The 21,443-nt window shown below is 45.9% G+C and overlaps 1 protein-coding gene across 1 annotated transcript in view; it reads left to right on the forward strand.

Moving 5' to 3' along the window:
• Positions 1 to 4,576: 4,576 nt before the first annotated feature.
• The window catches only part of LOC311233592 (NLR family CARD domain-containing protein 3-like), a gene marked incomplete at both ends in the record, with an annotated part of 52,444 nt that continues 35,577 nt past the window's right edge, over positions 4,577 to 21,443 (forward strand). Inside the window, 5 exons of the mRNA XM_084320559.1 lie at positions 4,577 to 4,604; positions 5,392 to 7,042; positions 7,182 to 7,358; positions 7,504 to 7,677; positions 7,812 to 7,985. Of these exons, the coding sequence (XP_084176685.1) occupies positions 4,577 to 4,604; positions 5,392 to 7,042; positions 7,182 to 7,358; positions 7,504 to 7,677; positions 7,812 to 7,985 (2,204 nt within the window). The remainder of the gene's footprint in view (positions 4,605 to 5,391; positions 7,043 to 7,181; positions 7,359 to 7,503; positions 7,678 to 7,811; positions 7,986 to 21,443) is intronic.

Genomic DNA, 21,443 nt, shown 5'->3' on the forward strand with positions numbered 1-21,443 from the left:
AAACAGCGGGGCTGGATTTTGCTAGAAGCATATGTAGCTGCAGAGCCGCAGAGCCAGGGGCTCTTTCAGGTCATTCATTTCAGCCATTGGCAATTCAGCCGTTGGGTGGGGGGGCGCTGTTTGACGGGCCTGTGACCAGACCTGAAAGAGCCCCTGGCTCTGCGGCTCTGCAGCTGCATGCTATTCGCAAATCCACTGCTGCAGCCGTCCTCCCGGCTCCCGCTGCTGCCGTCGTTATCATAACACTACACACATATCGTAATGTTTACAGCAAACTGTAGTTGATCACCAGGTATGTTTTATTAACGTAGAATAATTCATATAAGAAAAACGATAGGGAAATATCTTACCTTTCTCCACTGGTTAAAAATGCCAGGAACTGAAATTGAAACTTGCTGTGTGCCGCCGCGGTGATATGTGTTTATTATGAAATGACAATTGCGTGTTGACACGCCCACTGCGCGAAGCCTCCTAAATAACTTTTTCCAGTTTGCACATATCTATTATCTATGACTAATTCTATCTATTTTTAGGGGCAAATGCGATTGAAATAGTCGCGCTGTGGTTACATGGCGTCATTGCTATTTTAGAGCTGCTCTACCGGTTACACAGTATAGTCAAAATCCATACCGTAGAGCAAATTAATACCGTTTATACCGTATACCGTTTATACCGTCCACCCCTACTACATTATGTAGTAGTTTTTCATCTAGTAAAAAGAAGTCTATCCTCAAATATGTGTGGTGGACATGAGAGAAGAAGGAGAAAAGTAGGAAATTTTGTTCTCCAAAGGTCTATAAGGCCAAGCTGTTCCATGTGAAATTTTAGGATGTTCGCCGCTTTGGAGATGGTAGTACGTCTATCCGAAGACCTGTCAAGTTCTATGTTTTGGACCTGATTAAAGTCTCCTCCGATAATTATGTGATGATCATTAAGGTTAGGTATCGAGGAAAATAAATTGGATACAAATTTATCATTGTCCCAATTTGGTGCATATATTGAGGCCAAAACCACGGGAATATTCTGCAGCCTGCCCGACACTATAACATATCGTCCGTCAGGGTCAGTTAAAATGATGGAGGGCTCGAAGGGAACATCCCTATGTATAATAATTGCAGCTCCCCTGGCTTTTGCAGAGAATTTAGAATGAAAAATGTGTCCCATCCATGCTCTCTTAATACGGGGGATATCTGAGGTGCAGATGTGTGTCTCTTGTAAAAAACAAAGGTCACCCTTGAGATGCCGTAGGTGGTTAAATACCTTGTTAGCCTTGATAGAGTTATTCATCCCTTTGACATTCCATGAGACAAAACGGATGTTCCTGCACGTCACTGCCATGTTCTGTTAAGTATATACATACCTGAGTTGAAAAGATGAAACATTGGAAGAGAGGAGAAAGGTAGAGGGGGATAAAGAAGGGGGGGGGGTTGACGCACACACATGCACCCACACAACCATACACAAACATACTCACCCGGGGGTACATCCCTTGGTCCCTAAGGTAACAGTAACAGCCTTTGTACCTCTCAGGATACGCTCCTTCCGGTGGAGGCTTCATCCTCACTCCCCTTTTCTCCTCTCTCCCGTTCATTTCGAACAGCCTCCACTATGGTTATGGATAGACTTTTAAATTTGTGTTAAAGAACATTCAAACAGCCAAAAAAATTTAAACCAAAAGAAAAAAAGGGATGAATAAATTCAAAAATTTAAATTAGAATAAAAATGAAAGATATTTGCAACACAACTCGGGGCTCATCCGTTAGAGCATGGACGTAAAAGCGCTACCAATGACTCCCACTAAGGAGTGTGACCCATAAAAAGTTGAGTGAACGAGTATACCGAGGCGCTCCAGTGTGTATAGGTCAACCCATAATTCAGTGGACCTGGGCAAAGTCCGCTTCCAACCTGTAACAGCTCAAAGAGAATGTCTTTAGCCCCTGCTACCATGCCCATTAGGGATATAAAAATTGCAAAACCATAACAGAGTTGAAAAAGAGGCGCCACTTTCTTCCTTTTTTTTCCTTTCTCCTTTCGTCTATAAAAAAATATACAAATATGTAAAGAGTAAAATAATAATAATCAAGAGGTATATGCAGTTACGGGGGTTACAAGATTCAGGGACCTCAAAATGTACCTAAAATATGTATAGAAAGGTAATGTGGTTAGCTACATTCGGCAGTGTTAGAGACCTGTACCTTCAGACCGTAAAAAGAAGCGTGTGCAAATTGAGTTGGTTCAGTCAATACCTTGAGTGCTTCCTGAAACATGTATACAAACCCCCCACTACCCAATAGATACTATCCGGTTTGTTTGTATTGAGACCCTCAGATAGTAAGAGGAGCATGTGCACCCTGAATATGTTCACCCTGCCTAGAGAGTCATATGTATATAAATCCATACAAAAAGAAAGGACAAATTAAGTTAAGGAAAAAAAAGAAAATTATATATATATATATATATATATATATATATATATATATATATATATATATATATATATATATATAAAAAATAAGAAAAAGGGGCAACAACAAAAATTACGAAATAGGAAGCAGAAGAAAACGGCATGCAATTATTCACAAGGGTATTCACGGCTATAGCAACCTGATTGGCATAGGGTTCCTTTTGAAGGAGTCACTCCAATTGAAATAACAATATTACCCTTCTGAGGCATAGGTGGCCACTCTATAGTGACTGGGCACTATAATCCAACCAAGGTCTACAAGTTCAGCCGCACATTTAATATGTCGTAATCATGTCTTGCTGTTGGTGTCGGTTTCAGCTGGCCCCGAGGTGTCCGTTAGACCTAGGTAAATGGTCTAGTAAATTCAGGCCCAGTCTCTGTACATTCCAATCCGCGCATTGAGTACTCTTGAAGCATACACATAGAACCTTCATTATCCTGTCAAACCGGTCCAGTCTATTTATCTAGCAGCCTCTAAACAGAGGGAACGTCTACAGTTTGAATGAGAGAGAGACACATGTAAAAGAAGAGCTATTAAAGAATAATAAAAAAAAAGGAATTAGAAATAAGTGCAAAAAGAATCCACGTCGGCTATTTGGGAAGCATAAAGTTCTGTTTCAGAAGCCAGTCCGCTTAATGTCAATAGCATCTCCCCATGAATTCTAAGTGTCAGGTCTAACGCGGTCGACCAATTTAGCCCAACCGATGTCTATAATTTCAGTCTCGCATTCTACATTCATTGTTCATTGCTCCCGGCGTCAGGTTAGCTTACCCCTAGGTACTCGTTAGGTAGCCGTCCACGCTACGTTAGGTAGCCGTCCACGCTAGGCTAGCTTGGCCTTGAGGTACGTTTCAGCGTCTCCAACAGACATGAAGCGTAATCTGTCCCCGCTCTCCTCCGTAATCATCAGTTTGGCCGGGTAATGAAGACTAGGCCTCAGCCCCCGTTTGTAAAGTAGTGCCATCACATCGCGGTACGGTGCTCGCTGTTCCAACACAGCCGGGGTATAATCCTCATAGAAAGCAATTTGATGACCGTCGTACTGCATCTCTGCCCTTCTCTTTCTGGCCTCCCGGATCACCCGTTCTTTGGTTTGATAATTATGGAACCTGATGATAACAGGCCTAGGCTTTTCACCCTGCTTCGGCTTAGCCGCTAGCGACCTATGTGCACGGTCCAATTCTGGAGGGGTAGGGAGGGTTTCTGCCCCAAAAACCTGGGATAAAAGGGTGGCGAAGAAGGATGTTGGTCTCGGGCCCTCAATCTGTTCTGGTAGTCCAATGATCCGAAGGTTGTTACGTCGCCCTCGAGCCTCGAGGTCCTCCGCTTTAGCCTTTAGCATAGCATGGCTAGCCCTCAGATCAGCACATGTAGCCTCTAGCGACGCAATTCTTTCGCTTACAGATTCCGCATTCTCCTCCAGGGACTTGACCTGCTGTCCGTTGTCGGCCACGTCCGATTTCATTTGGTCAAGTTTATTTTCCAGAGTGGTAATGGCTTTTCTGAACTCGGTGGTCATAGCCTCTTTGTGGTTTTCAAGCAGGGTGGCCAGCCAGGCCTTGCTAAAAGCGTCGTCAGCCTCCTCTTCATTCTGAACATCGGCCCGTTTTGGTCTTGGAGTCTTGGATGTCATCTTTGCGAAGATAAATATTTAGTTAGCTGTATCGATACTTGCATATAAACAAGAATTATGAGGGTTTGGAGTCTTAAAACGTAGAATTTAAAAAAAAACATGAGGGAGAGAGGGAAAACGCGTCCTACTCCCTGCTCACCATACGGGAAGTCTCGCTTCTTCGCTAGTTTAACTTGTATAACTTGTATTTTTTCCTTTGGATTTAAGTTTAACCACAAAATAAACGTATGTTTTTAACTACCGGTAACTTTAATAACGGTACATCTGCCGTACAGCAGTGCCAGTGCAGTTCAATGATTTTTTTTTGTTCAGTTCAATGCAGTTCAACTGCCAGTGCAGTGCAATAACTAAATAATACAAAATAATAATTTGTTTAAAATAAATCAGAAAAAAACCAATGTAATCTCTTTGAAAGAGATGTCCTTTAAAGGTTCATGCTTCTCCACATCTCTGGCTGACATCACCATTGTGATGCATAATGGTTAGGCGCTTTGTGTTTTCCTCAAGTGAGGGATTCTCTTTTGTCGGGTCAGCAGCGTTTTGTACTTGCCGAAGCTTCTCTCTGTATAATTATTTTTTAAGTTTAAATATTATTCTTTTTTAAGTTTAAATATCAACATTATCTGGCCATCCTCAGTAAATACTATCAAACTCCTCTGACCTCATCTGCACACACACTATAAAAACAAACTGGATATTTGGACTAACGTTTGGCTACTTGAGAGAGAGGGAGGGAGAGAGAGAGACGCAAGTCTAACTATTACGGAGCGAGCACTGCGTTCCGAGAGAGAAAGAAAGAGACTCATTTACTGCGTTCCGTTATCCCGGAATGGATTTGGTAGCTGTCATTTCATCACTCCATGCAGTAGACCGTGCAGCGTCACCGTTTTAGAGTCGTAGTGAAGATTGATTTATATGAAAACCGATTTATGTATAATTTAAGCAAATTCCACACCATTCCGCGATAATTCAGAATTCTGTGAAATCCTCTGTGATTCTGCGATCGCGGATTCCATAGGGCCCTACTTTACACCTGTATCACTATACATTATAATAAAACACAAGATACTTGTGCCCTAATGATGACGATAAATTAACGCTCAATTAACAACCGAATTCAGTCGTATACATTCAAAACATTCTTGGTAAATGTATATATTCCCCAGTTAGACATGGACATTTCCAGTGGTTATTCTGATAAAACTAGATTAGTTAATGTAGGTATAAAATGCTTAGCACTCAAATCTACCATATAATTCATTAATTGATGTCCTGTTTTCTATCTTCATTCAGAAACTCTTCGTGTGAAGTGTCGTCGTAAACTCAAATCTAGGTTGAAGAAGAGGTTCCAGTGTTTGTTTGAGGGAAACGCTAAAGAAGGAAACCCAACCCTTCTGAATCAGATGTACATGGAGCTCGACATCTCAAGGGGAGGGAGTGGAGAGGTCAACACTGAACATGAGGTCACACAGAGCCAAGCAGCATCCAGGAAACCAGTGAGCCCAGAAACGCTGATTAAAAGTAAAGACATCTTTACAGCCTTATCTGGACAGGATAAAGCAAACCGAAGAGTGATGACAAAGGGAGTGGCTGGCATTGGTAAAACAGTCTTAACACAGAAGGTCACTCTGGACTGGGCTGAAGGAAAAGCCCACCAGCATGTACACTTCATGTTTCCATTCAAGTTCAGAGAGCTGAACCCACTGAAGGGGAAACAATACAGCTTGGTGGAACTTCTTCATCACTTCTTCTTGGAAACCAAACAAGCAGGAATCTGCAGCTACGATGAATTCACAGTTGCGTTCATCTTTGATGGTCTGGATGAGTGTCGACTTCCTCTAGACTTCCACCACAATGAGGTCTGGACTGATGTCACAGAGCCAACCTCAGTGGACGTGCTGCTGACAAACCTAATCAAGGGTCATCTGCTTCCCTCTGCTCTCATCTGGATAACTTCCCGACCTGCAGCAGCCAATCAGATTCCTCCTGAGTGTGTTGACATGGTAACAGAGGTACGGGGGTTCACTGACCCACAGAAGGAGGAGTACTTCAGGAAGAGATTCACAGATGAGAAGAAGCTGGCCAAAAGAATCATCTCGCACATCAAGACATCAACGAGCCTCCACATCATGTGCCACATCCCATTCTTCTGTTGGGTCACTGCTACAGTTCTGGAGAACATACTGAGAACAGATAAGAGAAGAGAGCTGCCAAAGACCCTGACTGAGATGTACGAACACTTCGTGGTGTTTAAGTCCATACAGGGGAATAAGAAGTACCATGGGAGAGTTGAGACAGATCCACACTGGAATGAAGAGAGCACTCCGACTCAGATCATTCGGTCTCTGGGAAAACTGGCTTTTGAACAGCTGGAGAAAGGCCACATGATCTTCTATGAAGCAGACCTGACAGAGTGTGGCATTGATGTCAGAGCAGCCTCGGTGTACTCAGGAGTGTTCACACGGCTCTACAGAGAAGAGCGTGGGCTGCACCAGGAGAAGGTGTTCAGCTTTGTCCATCTGAGCATTCAGCAGTTTCTAGCTGCTCTTCATGTCTTTCTCTCATTCATGAACAGTGGTGTCAATCTACTGTCTGAACCAGAGTCAACCTCCTGGTGGTCGAAGCTGGTAAAAGACACATCTGCTATGAAGGCTTTGGGGGAGAGGGAGAATGGACACCTGGACCTGTTCCTCCGCTTCCTGCTGGGTCTCTCACTGGAGACCAATGAGCTGAATGACTACTCTCTGGTGAAAGAGATCCAACAGTACCTCAGCTCAGGAAGGCTCTCCACTGAAGAACTCTCCCCTACTCAGGTGTCAGCTCTGGTCTTTGTGTTGCTGACATCAGAAGAGGAGCTGGACGTGTTTGAGCTGAAGAAATACTCTGCTTCAGAGGAGGCTCTTCTGAGGCTGCTGCCAGTGGTCAACGCCTCTACTATATCTCTGTGGGTACATTTATATGTTAATACATTGTATTCTCTTAATGCTTATTCTTATTATTACTATTATTATTATTATTATTATTATGTATTAAGAAATAATACACCACTTTTCAACAATTAATTGTATCTATTGCATATCCAGACTTGGTGACTGTAACCTCTCAGAGAGATGCTGTGAAGCTCTGGCCTCAGTTCTCGGCTCCAAGTCCTCCAGCCTGAGAGAGCTGGACCTGAGTAACAACGACCTGCAGGATTCAGGAGTGAACCTGCTCTGCTCTGCTGGACTGGGGCATCCACACTGTAGACTGGAGACTCTCAGGTCCGTTTAAACTGTTCTATTCCATGTTGATCTTATATGATTATATTATATGGAAGATTTATGTTCTCTCTGGTCTGTGTTCTTCCTCGTCATATTTGTAGCCATATTCTATTATATTCTCTACTGTTCTATTAATCTTCTTCAGGTTTAAGCAAAACAGCCTCACAGTGAAATGCTGTAAGGAGTTATCATCAGCTTTCAGCTCCAAGTCCTCCAGCCTGAGAGAGCTGGACCTGAGTAACAACGACCTGCAGGATTCAGGAGTGAAGCTGCTCTCTGCTGGACTGGGGAGTCCACACTGTAGACTGCAGACTCTCAGGTCAGTGTTCCTGGACCAGTTCAACAGACAACCATTTAAAACATATTTTAAAAACATCAGATTAAAAAGAAATATGTACATTTGGTGTGTTGGTTGAATAATTAGTACCTGTGTATCTGAATGTGTGTGTGTAGGCTGGCAGGCTGTCTGGTCACAGAGGAAGGCTGTGCTTCTCTGGTCTCAGCTCTCAGCTCCAACCCCTCCCAACTGAGAGAGCTGGATCTGAGCTACAATCACACAGGAGACTCAGGAGTGAAGGTGCTCTCTGCTGGTCTGGAGGATCCACACTGGAGACTGGAGACTCTCAGGTAGGATGTGGTACTTTTTAAAAACATTTAAAAACATCAGATGAATAGGAAATATGTACATTTGGTGTGTTGGTTAAATACTAGTACCTTTGTGTCTCTGTGGTTTTAACTTATGTGTGTGTATAGGCAGGGCTCGAAATAAACTTTTTTACTCTGTAGCACTGGTGCTCCCAACTTCAAAAAGTTTGGAGCACCAGCAAAAATGTAGGACCACCCACCAAAATGTAAGGAGCACCAACAATATATATGTAATAGATTTTTTTTATTGATAGAAACGACTATAACTACTGTAATGCAGTAAAACAGTGGAAGTAGCCTTAAACTATAGTATAGTGTAGACATAGTAGTGTAGCCTGTAGTGTAGACTAGGCATGTGCCGGTATGACATTTTGAGGGTACGATAACCTTTGGCGAAAATACCACGGTTTCATAGTATATCACGGTATTCGGTACATAATATTTTTTTTAATTTAAACAAAACATCTTTTATTACAGTGCACAAACACGCACATCAGCTTTTCTGTAAGCGTTATTTAAGAATGTGTGAAGACTGTCTGTATTACACACAGAGTGAACTGTCTGACCACTTTCAAACTAAGTACAGAATAAAAAATACTTCCAAATAAATGTTCATGATCATGAATATGGAGGCTACATGTCGAAAGGGCAATACGTTTTGTTAATGTAATCTACTTGCACAGATGTGTGTTATATAGCCTAGTACTATTCTTACTGGATTAAACATACATTTAAACAATTCATCTTTTGTGGTGGCGCAACATAATTCACACACGGAACTATGTGTTGGGGATAAGGGTTCCGCATGGACCATATTGTTTGTTTATGTTCCTGTCGGGCAAACTAGCTCAACGTCAACAGAGTGTTGACGTTGAGTTGATGTTTAACACTAGGGATGCCCCGATCGATCGGCCACCGATCGTTATCGGCCGATAATCAGTATAAATATGCGATCGGTGATCGGTGATAATGCTTTATTTTCGCCGATCGTCAAAACCGGTCTCACCCGCTGTCGCTGAGTTCTGTCTCGGACACCGGGTGGGGCGGCGTCTGCTCATCCCTTCAGCACGCATGTAAACACGGGTCTAGTAGTCTAGTGGGACGGGACACGGGAGGACGGCGTCTCCCTGAGCTAACGTTAGCTTAGCTACCGTTACAAAATGACCCAGTCAACTATTCACTTTTAGTTTAATACATGATGAGGCATTGTCTAACCGAACGGTATCTAGCCGGCCAGCTACCGATAGCTCCTGACATCAACAAACGCTCCAGCAAGTATAGTAGAGACGTGTATGAGGTCTGTTAGGTGTTAGCTGTTAGCTCATGTTAGCGCAAGTTAGTTCACTGTTCAAAACGAAATGTCCCATTGAACTAAATAATTCACTGAGGCGTTGTATTAACGTTATATATCCGGCTAGCAGTAGCTACAGATAGCTCCTGATATCAATGTCTTATAACACTGATTTGATGCGTATTCGAGCTGAGGGCTTGCTGAGCACAGTTAAGTAACGTTATACCAATAGGGTCCAGGTGCAGCTCCGGAGAATCCTGGCCGTAGCTGGAGGCTACTCGAGTACACACAGACAGTGGAGCTTGTTGCGTGGTGGCGATGTCTCGCAGATAATACAAGTACAAGTCTAATTATATAATATATATATTTTATAAAAAAAAAAATTATATAAAATAAAATTTAATTTCTTTTAATCAAAAACGATCAGTATCGGTATCGGCCGGTATGGCTCACGACGATCGGTGATCGGTATCGGTGGCAAAAAACGTGATCGGGGCATCCCTATTTAACACTAATCGCCAAAAACGCTGGACCACGTCTTTCCCCGCCATGCTCCTTCTGCCAAAGACGCTGGACCACGTCTTTGATATCAATATTTCAAAAATCTGTGATCGAAATCATATTTCTCCCCCGGAGACTTGAGATCTACTGTTGAGCCCCTCTCAACTCTCCAACGGTTCAAGAGCGCCATCTGGTGGCCGATCGGCGGATCGCCCAGAGCAGAAACAGGAAATGGAAGCTGGTGCTCATTTCAATTGGGTCCGATCACTCGGTAATAGTCCCAGGACTCGAGCTAGACACAACGGATAGCAATCCGTTACCAATTACTCGATAAACAACATGATTTGGACGTATATACTATTATTAGAGGTGGGCATAGATTATTTTTTTAATCTAGATTAATCTGCAATCCTGGATTTAATCTAGATTAATCTAGATTAAAATGGCTAAAAAAAAAAAAAAAAAACCTGCCGATGGCATTCAAAATATGTGTGTTCTACCCAAATAATGACCAGAAGTAAGTCCTTACTTTTTCTTTCCTCCTTATGTTTCTCAGGCCAGGTGGCCCATTACACCATGAGCCCATCTCCCGTTCCCAAAATGCATTACAGACTGTTTGAAAAAGCTGTTTTGCTATGATAATTGGTAATGAAATATCAAAATAATGTTCAATAAGATGTACTTGTGTTTAATAAGTTGTTTTATTCAGAAGTTAACACAAATAAATAATATTACCAGTACAGTACAGTATCTAGCACACTCTCAGGAGCAAAACAGAAAGAAGCATTTCAAACTTGAACTATGGAGTTGCTCAGTGGCCAATGGTGTCAACTGTGGTTGTACTGGGCAGCTCCCAGGTGTGAATGGAACTGTGTGAATGTGAAGCAGGGCGTTCCTGAAAAAGAGCATCTGTGCTCTGCGAACCTACCCTGGGTAGATAAAGGTAAAAAAAAAAAAAAAAAAAAAAATATAAGATTAATGCGTTAATTATATTATCGCGCGATACTAGTAACGTTAACGGCCCAGCTCTAACTATTATACAACCTGGAAATGGATCGCATATTTCTACATCCCATAATAGGAATATTTCTGTTCCACGCTCATCGCCCAACGCTATGAGGAAGCTACGGTAAGATTCAGCGTTATTTTTTAACGTGTTCGATACTAACTGCTCTAATGATCATATCACCCACACTAGATGAATCATCTAACGTTGGCCACGGAATTATAAACGACCCCCCCCATCCGGTCAACATCAGATGATCAGTAGTAACTTCTAGAAGCACGTCCATTTGACATTTTTTATCTCGCGCAGATTCCTATCAAACTGTATTTCATCATCAATATAATGCATTTGGGGCTATAAATCACGTTCTGGAGAAAGCTGCAGAAAATGATAAAAACATACTTATACTTTAGACTGTATTTTAGTATGAATATGTGAATGAAAAAGTATAACGTTGCTACACCCTGAACAATAGATATAGGACGTTGAATGGGCCATAGTAATGTCAATTTAGCAATACAATTTAAAAAGTTATAGCCCTGCAAAGAAGGTAAACATCCCCATAGATAAATAGAGCTGGCGTGGGATGGTTTATTCTGAATTTAAGCCTGGCGATCAAAGTGTTAATACATGTTTTTTTTTTATATATATCTTTTATTGGTGAAACATAGGTGGTACAGAGAAGCAAAAGTTAGTTATCAATGTATAACATATCACCATGTTTCTTTTTTTGCTTTTATGGGACATGACGAGACACGGACAGGACTGAAATTGAACAGGGACGACGAAAAACAATAAAGACAAGAACTAAACAAAGTCGAAAACAGGCAAAAAGAAAGCAAAAAATATATATATAATGATAATAAGTGAAATTAAAAATAAAAATAATAATGGTGATGATAATAATAAATAACCAGGATAGAATATACAGTGGGGCGGAGTTTACAACAGGGTATCTAAGGTGCTCACCTCAGAGAAGAAGTATTTCTTTAGGATCAGTATTTCTCTAGGATCAGTCAGGGTCAAGGGATGTGAGAGTGTTTGTGAATGTGATTAGAGGTTGCCATCTGTCATAAAAATAGGCAATTGAGCCTCTTAGAGAGTACTTTACCTTTTCCGATGAAAGATATGACATCAAGTCCTTGAGCCAGGAGGTGGTGGACGGTGAGCTTGGGCTTTTCCACTGCAGGAGGATACGTCTATGGGCTATGAGTGAAGCGAAAGCTATGACATCTAGTTCCTTCCTGGAGAAACCAGCAGGTGTAAGGGGCACCCCAAAGATGGCTACCAAGGGGCATGGCTCTAGGTTGATGTTTAGGGCTTTGCCTAGCGTATCGAAAAAACAAGACCAGAACTCAGCCAGCTTGGGGCAGGAGAAGAACATATGGGTGTGATTGGCTGGTGACAGGCCACACCTGTCACAGATATCGGGTGTGTCTGGAAAAAGGTTAAGTCTAGCTTTTGTAAAGTGGACCCTGTGCAAGATCTTAAACTGAATTAAACTTAGACGAGCACACAATGATGTGTTATTGACCCTAAAGACTGCCTCGTCCCACTGTCCATCAGCCAGGTCGAGCTCAAGCTCCGCTTCCCATTTACCTCTAACCCCTGCAAGTGAGAACACTTCCAGTGAAGATATGAGATCGTATAGGGTAGAGATCCCGCCTTGTGCCTTGGGAAGAGAGAGTATTTTGTTCACCACTGAACCTGTTGGGGACTGAGGAAAAGGTACAAGATGGGTACGAGCGTAGTCACGGGCCTGAAGATAGCGGAATAGGTGAGAATGGGGTAAGTTAAACTTAGCTTGGAGATCTTCGAAAGAGACAAATGAGCCCTCAGATATAAGTCTAAAAAATACATGTTTAGCGTTGTCTATCTGTAACTGAGGGGTACAATTCCCTGACTGTATTGATAAGTATGGTATCATTAAACCACTACCGCTTTATGTACTTTAACTACTGGCCATACAGTACACGATATCTAAATATGATGAACACTTTCCACAATGAAATCGGTTCCAGTCAAAGGTAATAATCAAATATTTAATGGAGCAAAAGGTACATAGAATATTTATCTTACATTTATCATTTGAATGCACTTGTAAGGCAAATGAGTACTCGTAGGCAAATCAACACTGAATGTCCAATCTCTGGTTACGCAGGAAGCAAGTATACAACCTGGCTCTTAGGGAATTATATCTATGGTACACTTAATGATATAGCGGGATATTCTGGAGGGGGTCCTCCCGGTTGTAAGCCGGTAGGGGGGGTAGGAGAGCCGTCGGTAGTAGACCGTCTGGTCAACGATATCTATGGAGACTTCAAGTACAGAAGACAGTGCAATAGACTCTTGATCCGCAGATGAATACACCTTGGTTCTCTTGTAGGCTGTAGCTCCACAATGAAGAAGAAGCTAGGCGACCTCAGTCTCTCTGAGCGCCGACTCAACTTGACTCCTCTCGGGGGTAAATCCAACACTCACAGGCGTCTGCGATTATCCGCTCCACAAATCACAGTACCAAAGCAAATATATATTCCAGCCGCATAGGGCTCAGCAGTCGTCGGGTAGGTAATCCAGTGTACATGTCCCTCGGTCCTCGCCTAGATCTCCTCGGATGAAAGCGCCATGTGGTCGGCCCAACCTGGATAAGACTCTAGATAACACTAGGAAGCGTTGGAGATGCTGGTCACTTTAGAACTCTAACCGCACGATGCACCATACACGATAGACTATTATTACTTGATAGAAATACGTCGCACTCGACGGTACAGTGCCAAACTCAGACAATTCAGTTATTAATTCGCACGAGGTCTCAATGCTATTCTAAGGCCAAACAGGCCATACTTCACCGCACGTCGTATCGTGGGTGAGGCTTCACGTTCTGTTACTAAGTTGGGAAGAAGGGTAAGGGACTTCTACATTTACTTGCGCCATATTTATATGCACGGTTTTTGACACGCCTCAGCTTCTGAGCTGAAGGCGTGTTTTTGCGGACCTCCCAAACTTTCAAACTTTTTAGATGAAGGAATGGGTACAATAGGAGACACGCCTCCAGTTTTTCAAAAGTTTTTGACACGCCTCAGCTTCTGAGCTGAAGGCGTGTTTTTGCGGACCTCCCAAACTTTCAAACTTTAGACTGTTTTCTTTATACGTTTTTCTTTTTCTTTCTTTCTACCACAAGACGCGGCCACTGATGGGTCCATGGGACTTGGATAAGTCCTGTGGACCCAACTCTGGCCACTGACCACATGAGCGAACGGGTACATACGCACACAATACACGGCCACTGATGGATCCATGGGACTTGGTAAAGCACTATGGACCCAGCTATGACCACTGATAAAAACGTAACTACACTAGCATTATAAGACCTAAACATTGCTACCTACCATACAAGTGCATTGGTTTAGTGCACTTCCGGTTGCCACTGAGCGGAAATGTTTGTGCGGACCTGTTCTCCCAAACTGGTAAGCAAATGACTGTTTTTACGTTATTTTCATTTTTACGTTACTATTATTATTATTATTATTATTATTATTTAAACATTGATCTTAACTGATCACTATGACTTTATTGCTTTTATCGTTATATATGCCTATAATTGTGTACAGCACTTTGAGCTACATGACATGTATGAAAGGTGCTTTATAAATACTTACTTACTTACTTACTTACTTACGGTGAACAAATAGTGCCACTCTCATTTCGGTAGCCGTATCCCTGAGCGGAGCCGGGGCTAGTACGGACATGTCTCGTCGGTACCTTTGAACTTGACGCCAGGGGCTGGTCCCCTGGCGCCTGGTCCTTTGTCCAATAAGAGAATGAACTATTATGGGCTATAGTAGGCTAAAGGGATATTCCGTGCATATGTACAAGGAATATACAAGGGATATCAAACGACATACAAATACTATTCAATATATATCCATAAATAAATATATATATTCGGTTTAATCTGATCCTTCGTAACAGCCGCCCCCTAATTAGTCCCACCTAATTAGCTAAGCAGAGACAGATTAACCGCACTGTCCACTACTCAATGTCCGCTGTGAGGGTCAGTCAGTTCACAAAGTCATGGGGTCATGGTCGTCATCGATAGTATCGGGGAGCCTTGGCAGTTCTATTAGCCTCGCCACGGGTCGGGTGTAGGTCCGCCCTTGGACGAGCACTTCAGCTGCTCGGACCTTTCCATCGGCACCGGTGATCACTTTGCTTACGCGGCCAGCCGGCCACATAGCTCGGGGTAGTGACTGGTCGATAATCATGACGACTGTTCCTTCTGTCAAATTGTCTCTCTCTTTCACCCATTTCTGGCGGGTCTGTAGAGACGGTAGGTAGTGGAGTAGGAAGCTGTTCCAAAACTTGTCAGCCAATACTTGACTGTACCTCCACATTCTTCAGCCGTTCGCTTCTTCAGGCCTGTACATTGTCTGGGGTAGCGCGGGGTCCAGCCGCCCCATCAAGAGTGTGTTGGGGGTGACTGGGTCGACATCTGCTACATCACTTGAGACGTAACCGAGGGGCTTTGAGTTCAATACTCCCTCGATCTCCGTGAGGACTGTCATTAAGACTTCTTCCGCCACGGTCTGGGCCCCAAGCACGGCGTACAGGGCTGTCTTTATAGAACGTACTTCTCGTTCCCAGGTTCCACCGAAGTGAGGTGCGTTCAGGGGATTAAACTGGAAGTCAATCTGGGATGGAGCGAGGTGGGTCTTAAGTTCTGGGCCCATAGCTTGGAAGCTCTCTCTCAGCTCTCTTTCTCCGCCTTTGAAGTTTGTCCCGTGATCAGACAATAATGTAGACGGTTTTCCTTTCCGTGATGTGAATCTTCGGAAGGCCATAAGGAATGAGTCTGTGCTCATGGTTGGAAGGAGTTCGATATGTATCGCTCTGGTGGTCATGCATTTGAATACAATACCCCACCGCTTCTCGTTTCCTCTTCCTTTCTTTATATACAGCGGGCCGAAACAGTCCATACCGGTGGAGTGGAAAGGCTTGTCGCCGAGTCGGAGGCGACAGGGAGGTAGGTCAGCCATCCGGGGTATACTGGGCTGGGCTCGCCACTTACGACAGTCTAGACAGGTTCGCTGGAAGCGCCGCACTGCTTCTCTCCCTTGCAGTATCCAATAACGACGTCTGATCTCCGCGAAGACTCTCTCTGCCCCTGCGTGGTGCACATCCTCGTCGTATTTCTTTATGATCAGCTCTGTGACCTTGTGTCGGCTGTTCAAGACTATCGGGTACTTGACGTCATCCGGTAAGTCTGGGGCTCTCCGCAGACAACCACCCACTCTGATGAGACTATGGGCGTCGCTCTCGGGTGCTAGGTGGAGCAGTCTGCTGTCTGATGGGACGGGCTTTGCTCCCTGTAGACAGTCTAGCTCGTCGGGGAACGAGTCTCTCTGGGCTCGTTGTAGTAGAAGAAGTTCTGCTTCTTCGTAGTCAGCTGCTGAAATGTCAGTAGTGGGCTGAACCTCTGGGTGGTGCCACAGAAATGTCTTTAGCTGCGCACTCTCTAGGGTGAGGCAATCGTCTATGTCGGGGTCTGTGGAGACGAGTGTGTTCAATCCACAGAACATAGATTTCTTGTTTTCGGCCTCCTCTTTACTCGCCTCCCGTGGGGTGGGTGTAGGCCACTCTTCTTCCGGGAGCTTGAGAAACTCTGGTCCGTCACTGTATAGGTTGTGACGGGTGAGGTCATCCAGGGACATTCCCCGGGTGATGACGTCAGCTGGGTTGTGTTTGGTGTCCACATACCTCCAGCTCGCTATTTCTGTTAACTCTTGAATCTCGGTGACTCTGACTCCCACGAAGACCTTGTATCTGCACGAATCAGACCGGATCCATGTGAGTACTGTCGTGGAGTCTGACCACAAGATTGTTCTTTGCACCGGGATGGTGAGTTCACGTTGGATTAACGTGGCGAGCTGCGCTCCTGCTAGGGCTGCGCAGAGCTCTAGACGCGGGATAGATTGTTGCTTTCGTGGGGCTATTCTTGAGCGAGCCAGGATGAAAGCAGTATGTATTTCTCCTCCCTCCTCTCGGGCACGCAAGTAGGCCACCGAACCGTAGGCTACTTCGGAGGCGTCGCTGAATACGTGCAGGTCCATCTTGCATGTCTCTGGCCTCACTGTGGGTGGGAAGTAGCTGCGGCGTATGTTAACACCTGGGAGTGAGCGGAGTTCCGTCTCCCACTCTCTCCATGTGGATGCAAGGTGTTCGGGTATGGGATCGTCCCAGCCCTGGTCCTTGTCCCATAGCGCTCTTACAATCATCTTTGCCCTGGTGGTGTAAGGTAGAATACATCCCAACGGGTCATATTGTCTGGCGAGTGTTCTGTATACACTCCGTCTGGTGGTCGGTATTGCCGTCGACCTTCCCTGCTCCTTGGTCAGGGGTTTGTGTCTATAATGGAGCGAGTCTGTTTTGAAGCGCCAGACTAGTCCTAGTGTCATTTCTTGGGCTTCTCCTAGGATGGTCACCATCCAGGTCTCGCTGCTCGCTGCCTTGTCCTCGGGGGAGAGGCTGCGCAATACTTGCGGGTCGCTGCTGGCCCACTGCCTGAGATCAAAGCCGCCTTGAGCTTGAGTAGAAGAGCCTCGGCTTCTTCTGGCGTCGAGACGCTTTGTAAACAGTTGTCCACGTAGAAACTATTTGTCACACTTTGTCGGACCTCTTCATCTGCTGCTGGGTCCTCTGCGACGTGTTTTTGTAGTGCAAACGTAGCACAGCATGGGCTGCATGTGGTTCCGAAGGGGAGGACTTCCCATTGATAGATGGCTGGGTGCTCATCTCCGATCCTCTCTCTCCATAGGAACCGCAGCAGGGGCTTGTCCTCCTCCACTAGTCTCACCTGCAGGAACATCCCTTTGATGTCGCCGCTGATAGCCACCTTGTCCTGGCGGAAGCGTAGTAGCACGCCTAGTAGAGAGGGGCCGAGTGTTGGGCCGGGCAAGAGCTCTTTATTCAGATTTTGTGATCCGATCTGGTAGCTGCAGTTAAACACAATACGATCCTTGCCGTTGTGGTGGACCTTGTGGTGCGGCACGTACCATGATTCGGTCGTCTGATCGGCCTCTTTAATGTCAATTTTCTTTATGTGTCCCGCTGTGATTAGCTTGTTAATCTCAGCACGGTACACAGTCTCTTGAGCGGGGTCTTTGGCTAGGCGCCGCTCTGTGTTCAATAGATACCGCTCCGTCGCTTCTTTTGTGGCGTGAAAGGTGGGCATTCCCTCTCGCCTCAGGAGTGGAGTTGCGTATCTCATCACTCCGTTGACTGTGACTCTCTTTGTCCCTTGCTCGAGGAGGGCTATAGCGTAGATATCTTCCTTAGAACGAATGTCTTTCTTTTCGTTCTTAAAGGGCATTGTCTCTAGTGTCCATAGCCTCTCGACATGCTGCAGGAGAGTGGTGTCTTCTTCTGTCACTCTGGAGTGGAGGCAGCTAGTGGCTGCTGTTCGGTTAAGAGACTTGGCGAGGGGGCCTTGTAATGTCCATCCTAGGCGGGTCTCGACTGCTGCAGGACAACCTCTGGGTCCTGTATGGACCCGGTCTATCGGGACTATGAGGTCTGCATGGTCGGAGCCTATCAGCAGGGTCGGGGTGGCACCGTCTATGAGCGGGATAGGTAGTTGACGCAGGTGCACATATTTATCCATCAGCTTGGCGATGGGGTAGGTGTACTGCAATAGTCCTATTTCTTGGCTGGTGAAAGCATTAGTAATCCTATACCGTCTCTCTGGCTGCCCGCTTGCTGCGATAGTGAAGGAGACATTCTCGCCCTTTATCGTCTTTAGATCTCTTCGTATTGTCCGAATCGTCATCTGGTTTTCGCTCCCCCGCAGCCCCAGCTGGGCCGCAGCGGACGCGAGGAGAAGGGTCTTCTCTGACCCGTCATCAAGGACGGCGTAAGTGTCCATGACCTTATCTTGGTAACTCAGTGTTACGCGGACCACCTTTAAGAGCACCTGGGCGCCCCCGCTGCTAGCGGGGTCAATGTACATAACACTTGCCTTTGTGCTGCTGGATGGTGCAGGCTTTCTTCTGTTACTGTCGTGTAGGACATCTAGGTGGGCTCCGTCACACCGACTACACCTCTTCTTTAGGCGGCACTCGGCTGCCATGTGACTGCGCGCACATCGGTAACAGCGCCTGTTGGACTTTATCCAGTGACTCACTTCTTCAGCGGTCATCTTCTTGAACAGGTCACATTGTGACAACCAGTGTTCCTGGTGCATGACAGTCACCAATCTTCGGCCATCGTTTGCTCTCCTAGGTCCCTCTCTGGAGCTTGGTGTGCTCCGCACGAACGTATCCAACCGTAGGCTGCTGACTTCTCTCGCCAGGAAGTCGGCTAGGTCTAGGAGGGATGGCTCGGGACCGTTAGGATCATGGTGGTCTCTTTGCCGCCTGAAGCGCTCCTGTCGGGCGGGCGGCAGCTTCTCTAAAATCCTCTCGACATTCGAGTTTGCGTATAGTTCGTGCATACCCTTTTCTCGTTGCGCCCCCAGCATCCCTACCAGGGATTGTACTTTGATAGACAGGTCGTCTAGTGAGCGATTGTCTGTTGCTGGGGGTAGGCGGTCAATATGCCTTATCTCTTGTATTACGTAATCCCATATACGTCCATATCTTTGGTCTAGTGCTGCTAGAGCCGCGGTGTATGGGGTCGTAGAGGTGGCATAAGCTAGCGCTATGTTGTGCGCTCGGGGCACCTTGAGGTGCTTCAATAGGATAGCATACTTGTGGCGTTCATCAGCTACGTCAACCATCATTGTCTCTAAGCACATCCGTAACTCCGTGTACTGTGCTCGGTTCTCATGGGTGAAGTCTGAAAACGTCGGTGTGCCAATGTATGACGCCGTGGATGGCTGGCACATCGGTGAGCGTTGGAAGAGAGGCCTCCTAGGCGAGTCTCCTCTTACGCCTCTCGGTGGGCTGGTACCGGCAGGGTACCATGGCCCGCTGGTCCAGGTGCTATTCCTCGGGACTGGTCGTGCGTCATGCTCACCCGTGAATAAAGTCGGGGGTCTGTAGCGCAGAGCCGCGGGGGTATAGCCTGGGCTGTACTGGACCTCCTGGTCCTGTGGAGTACTGTGCTGCTGTCGGGCTTGACTCTCCTCCTCTCCCTCTTCTTCTTCCTCTGTCAGGTCCTCTAGATCCTGTAGTCGTCTATTTAGCCTCTCCGCGGTGTATACCGTTCCTTCCTTGTAGCTGGGTCTCACTGGGACCGGTCGGGGAAGGAGTTCGGAGGGGGGTATAGGCTCTCTCTGGTGGTCGGGCTCAGGGTCGCTTAATCGGTTAGGGGAGGGTGCCCTTGACCCGTGTCTTGACGAGGCCCTGGAACCCCGTGTGGAGGGAGGGGGTGTTGCCCTAGCGATCAGCTGCTCCATTAGCTGCGCTTGTAATCGGTCGCGCTCGGCTTCGCGCTTGGTGAGAGCGATGTCGCGCTCTGCTTCTCTTTGGGCACCGGCAGCGGCGTGCTGGGCTTCGGCGGCGGCGCGCTCTGCTTCGGCCCGGTCTCTTACCATATTCTCTTCCGTCTGAAGGCGTCTAATCTCTAGACGTATCCGATCTTCGTCGCTCTGTTGCTGCGCTTGGAGGCGTTCTCTTTCCATGGAAGAATGTTCGCGCTCACTAAGCGTCTGTGCTTGGAGTCGATCGCGCTCTGTTGAGGCTGCTAGGCTGGCGAGGAACGCCTGTGCCAGCATCTTGTCCGCCTCGCTGGGGGAAGACGCTGGTTAAGGTGATCCGCTCCTGGCAGTACTCGTTGGAGATGCGTTCTCCTGCGGGGAGTCCTGGAGCTCTATCTCCTGGGCGCTCTCCTCTTCTTGTACCGTGCAGAGTTCCATCTCTGGAGGGTTGTCTTCCTCCCGGAGCTCTCCGGGGACTACTTCTTCGGTCTTGGCGGGGGGTAAAGTCGTGTCGGTTCCCTCCTGGTCCCCACCGTGAGCTTGGTCAGTTACATTAGAACCCACTAGGGCCTCTGTGGTCGGGGTATCCTGGTTGATAGGGTCGGACATAATTTTACTTTCTACTTTTACCGCGTTTACCGTCTGTAGAAGGCTAGGTAGTATACTGGCAGCGTAATCCTCTAAGTACTGAGGTGGCTGCCGTCTACGCTGCGGGCGTTCTACTTTAGGAGGACCGTTTCGTGGAGTGTTCATCATAGGCCATTTCAATATTAATACCACTATATTAATATTACACTAATTACCATCCGGCTCGAAGGACCAATTGTAACTGAGGGGTACAATTCCCTGACTGTATTGATAAGTATGGTATCATTAAACCACTACCGCTTTATGTACTTTAACTACTGGCCATACAGTACACGATATCTAAATATGATGAACACTTTCCACAATGAAATCGGTTCCAGTCAAAGGTAATAATCAAATATTTAATGGAGCAAAAGGTACATAGAATATTTATCTTACATTTATCATTTGAATGCACTTGTAAGGCAAATGAGTACTCGTAGGCAAATCAACACTGAATGTCCAATCTCTGGTTACGCAGGAAGCAAGTATACAACCTGGCTCTTAGGGAATTATATCTATGGTACACTTAATGATATAGCGGGATATTCTGGAGGGGGTCCTCCCGGTTGTAAGCCGGTAGGGGGGGTAGGAGAGCCG

This window comes from Notolepis coatsorum (genome assembly GCF_963971535.1).
Source record: "Notolepis coatsorum genome assembly, chromosome: 8".
Lineage (NCBI taxonomy): Eukaryota > Metazoa > Chordata > Actinopteri > Aulopiformes > Paralepididae > Notolepis > Notolepis coatsorum.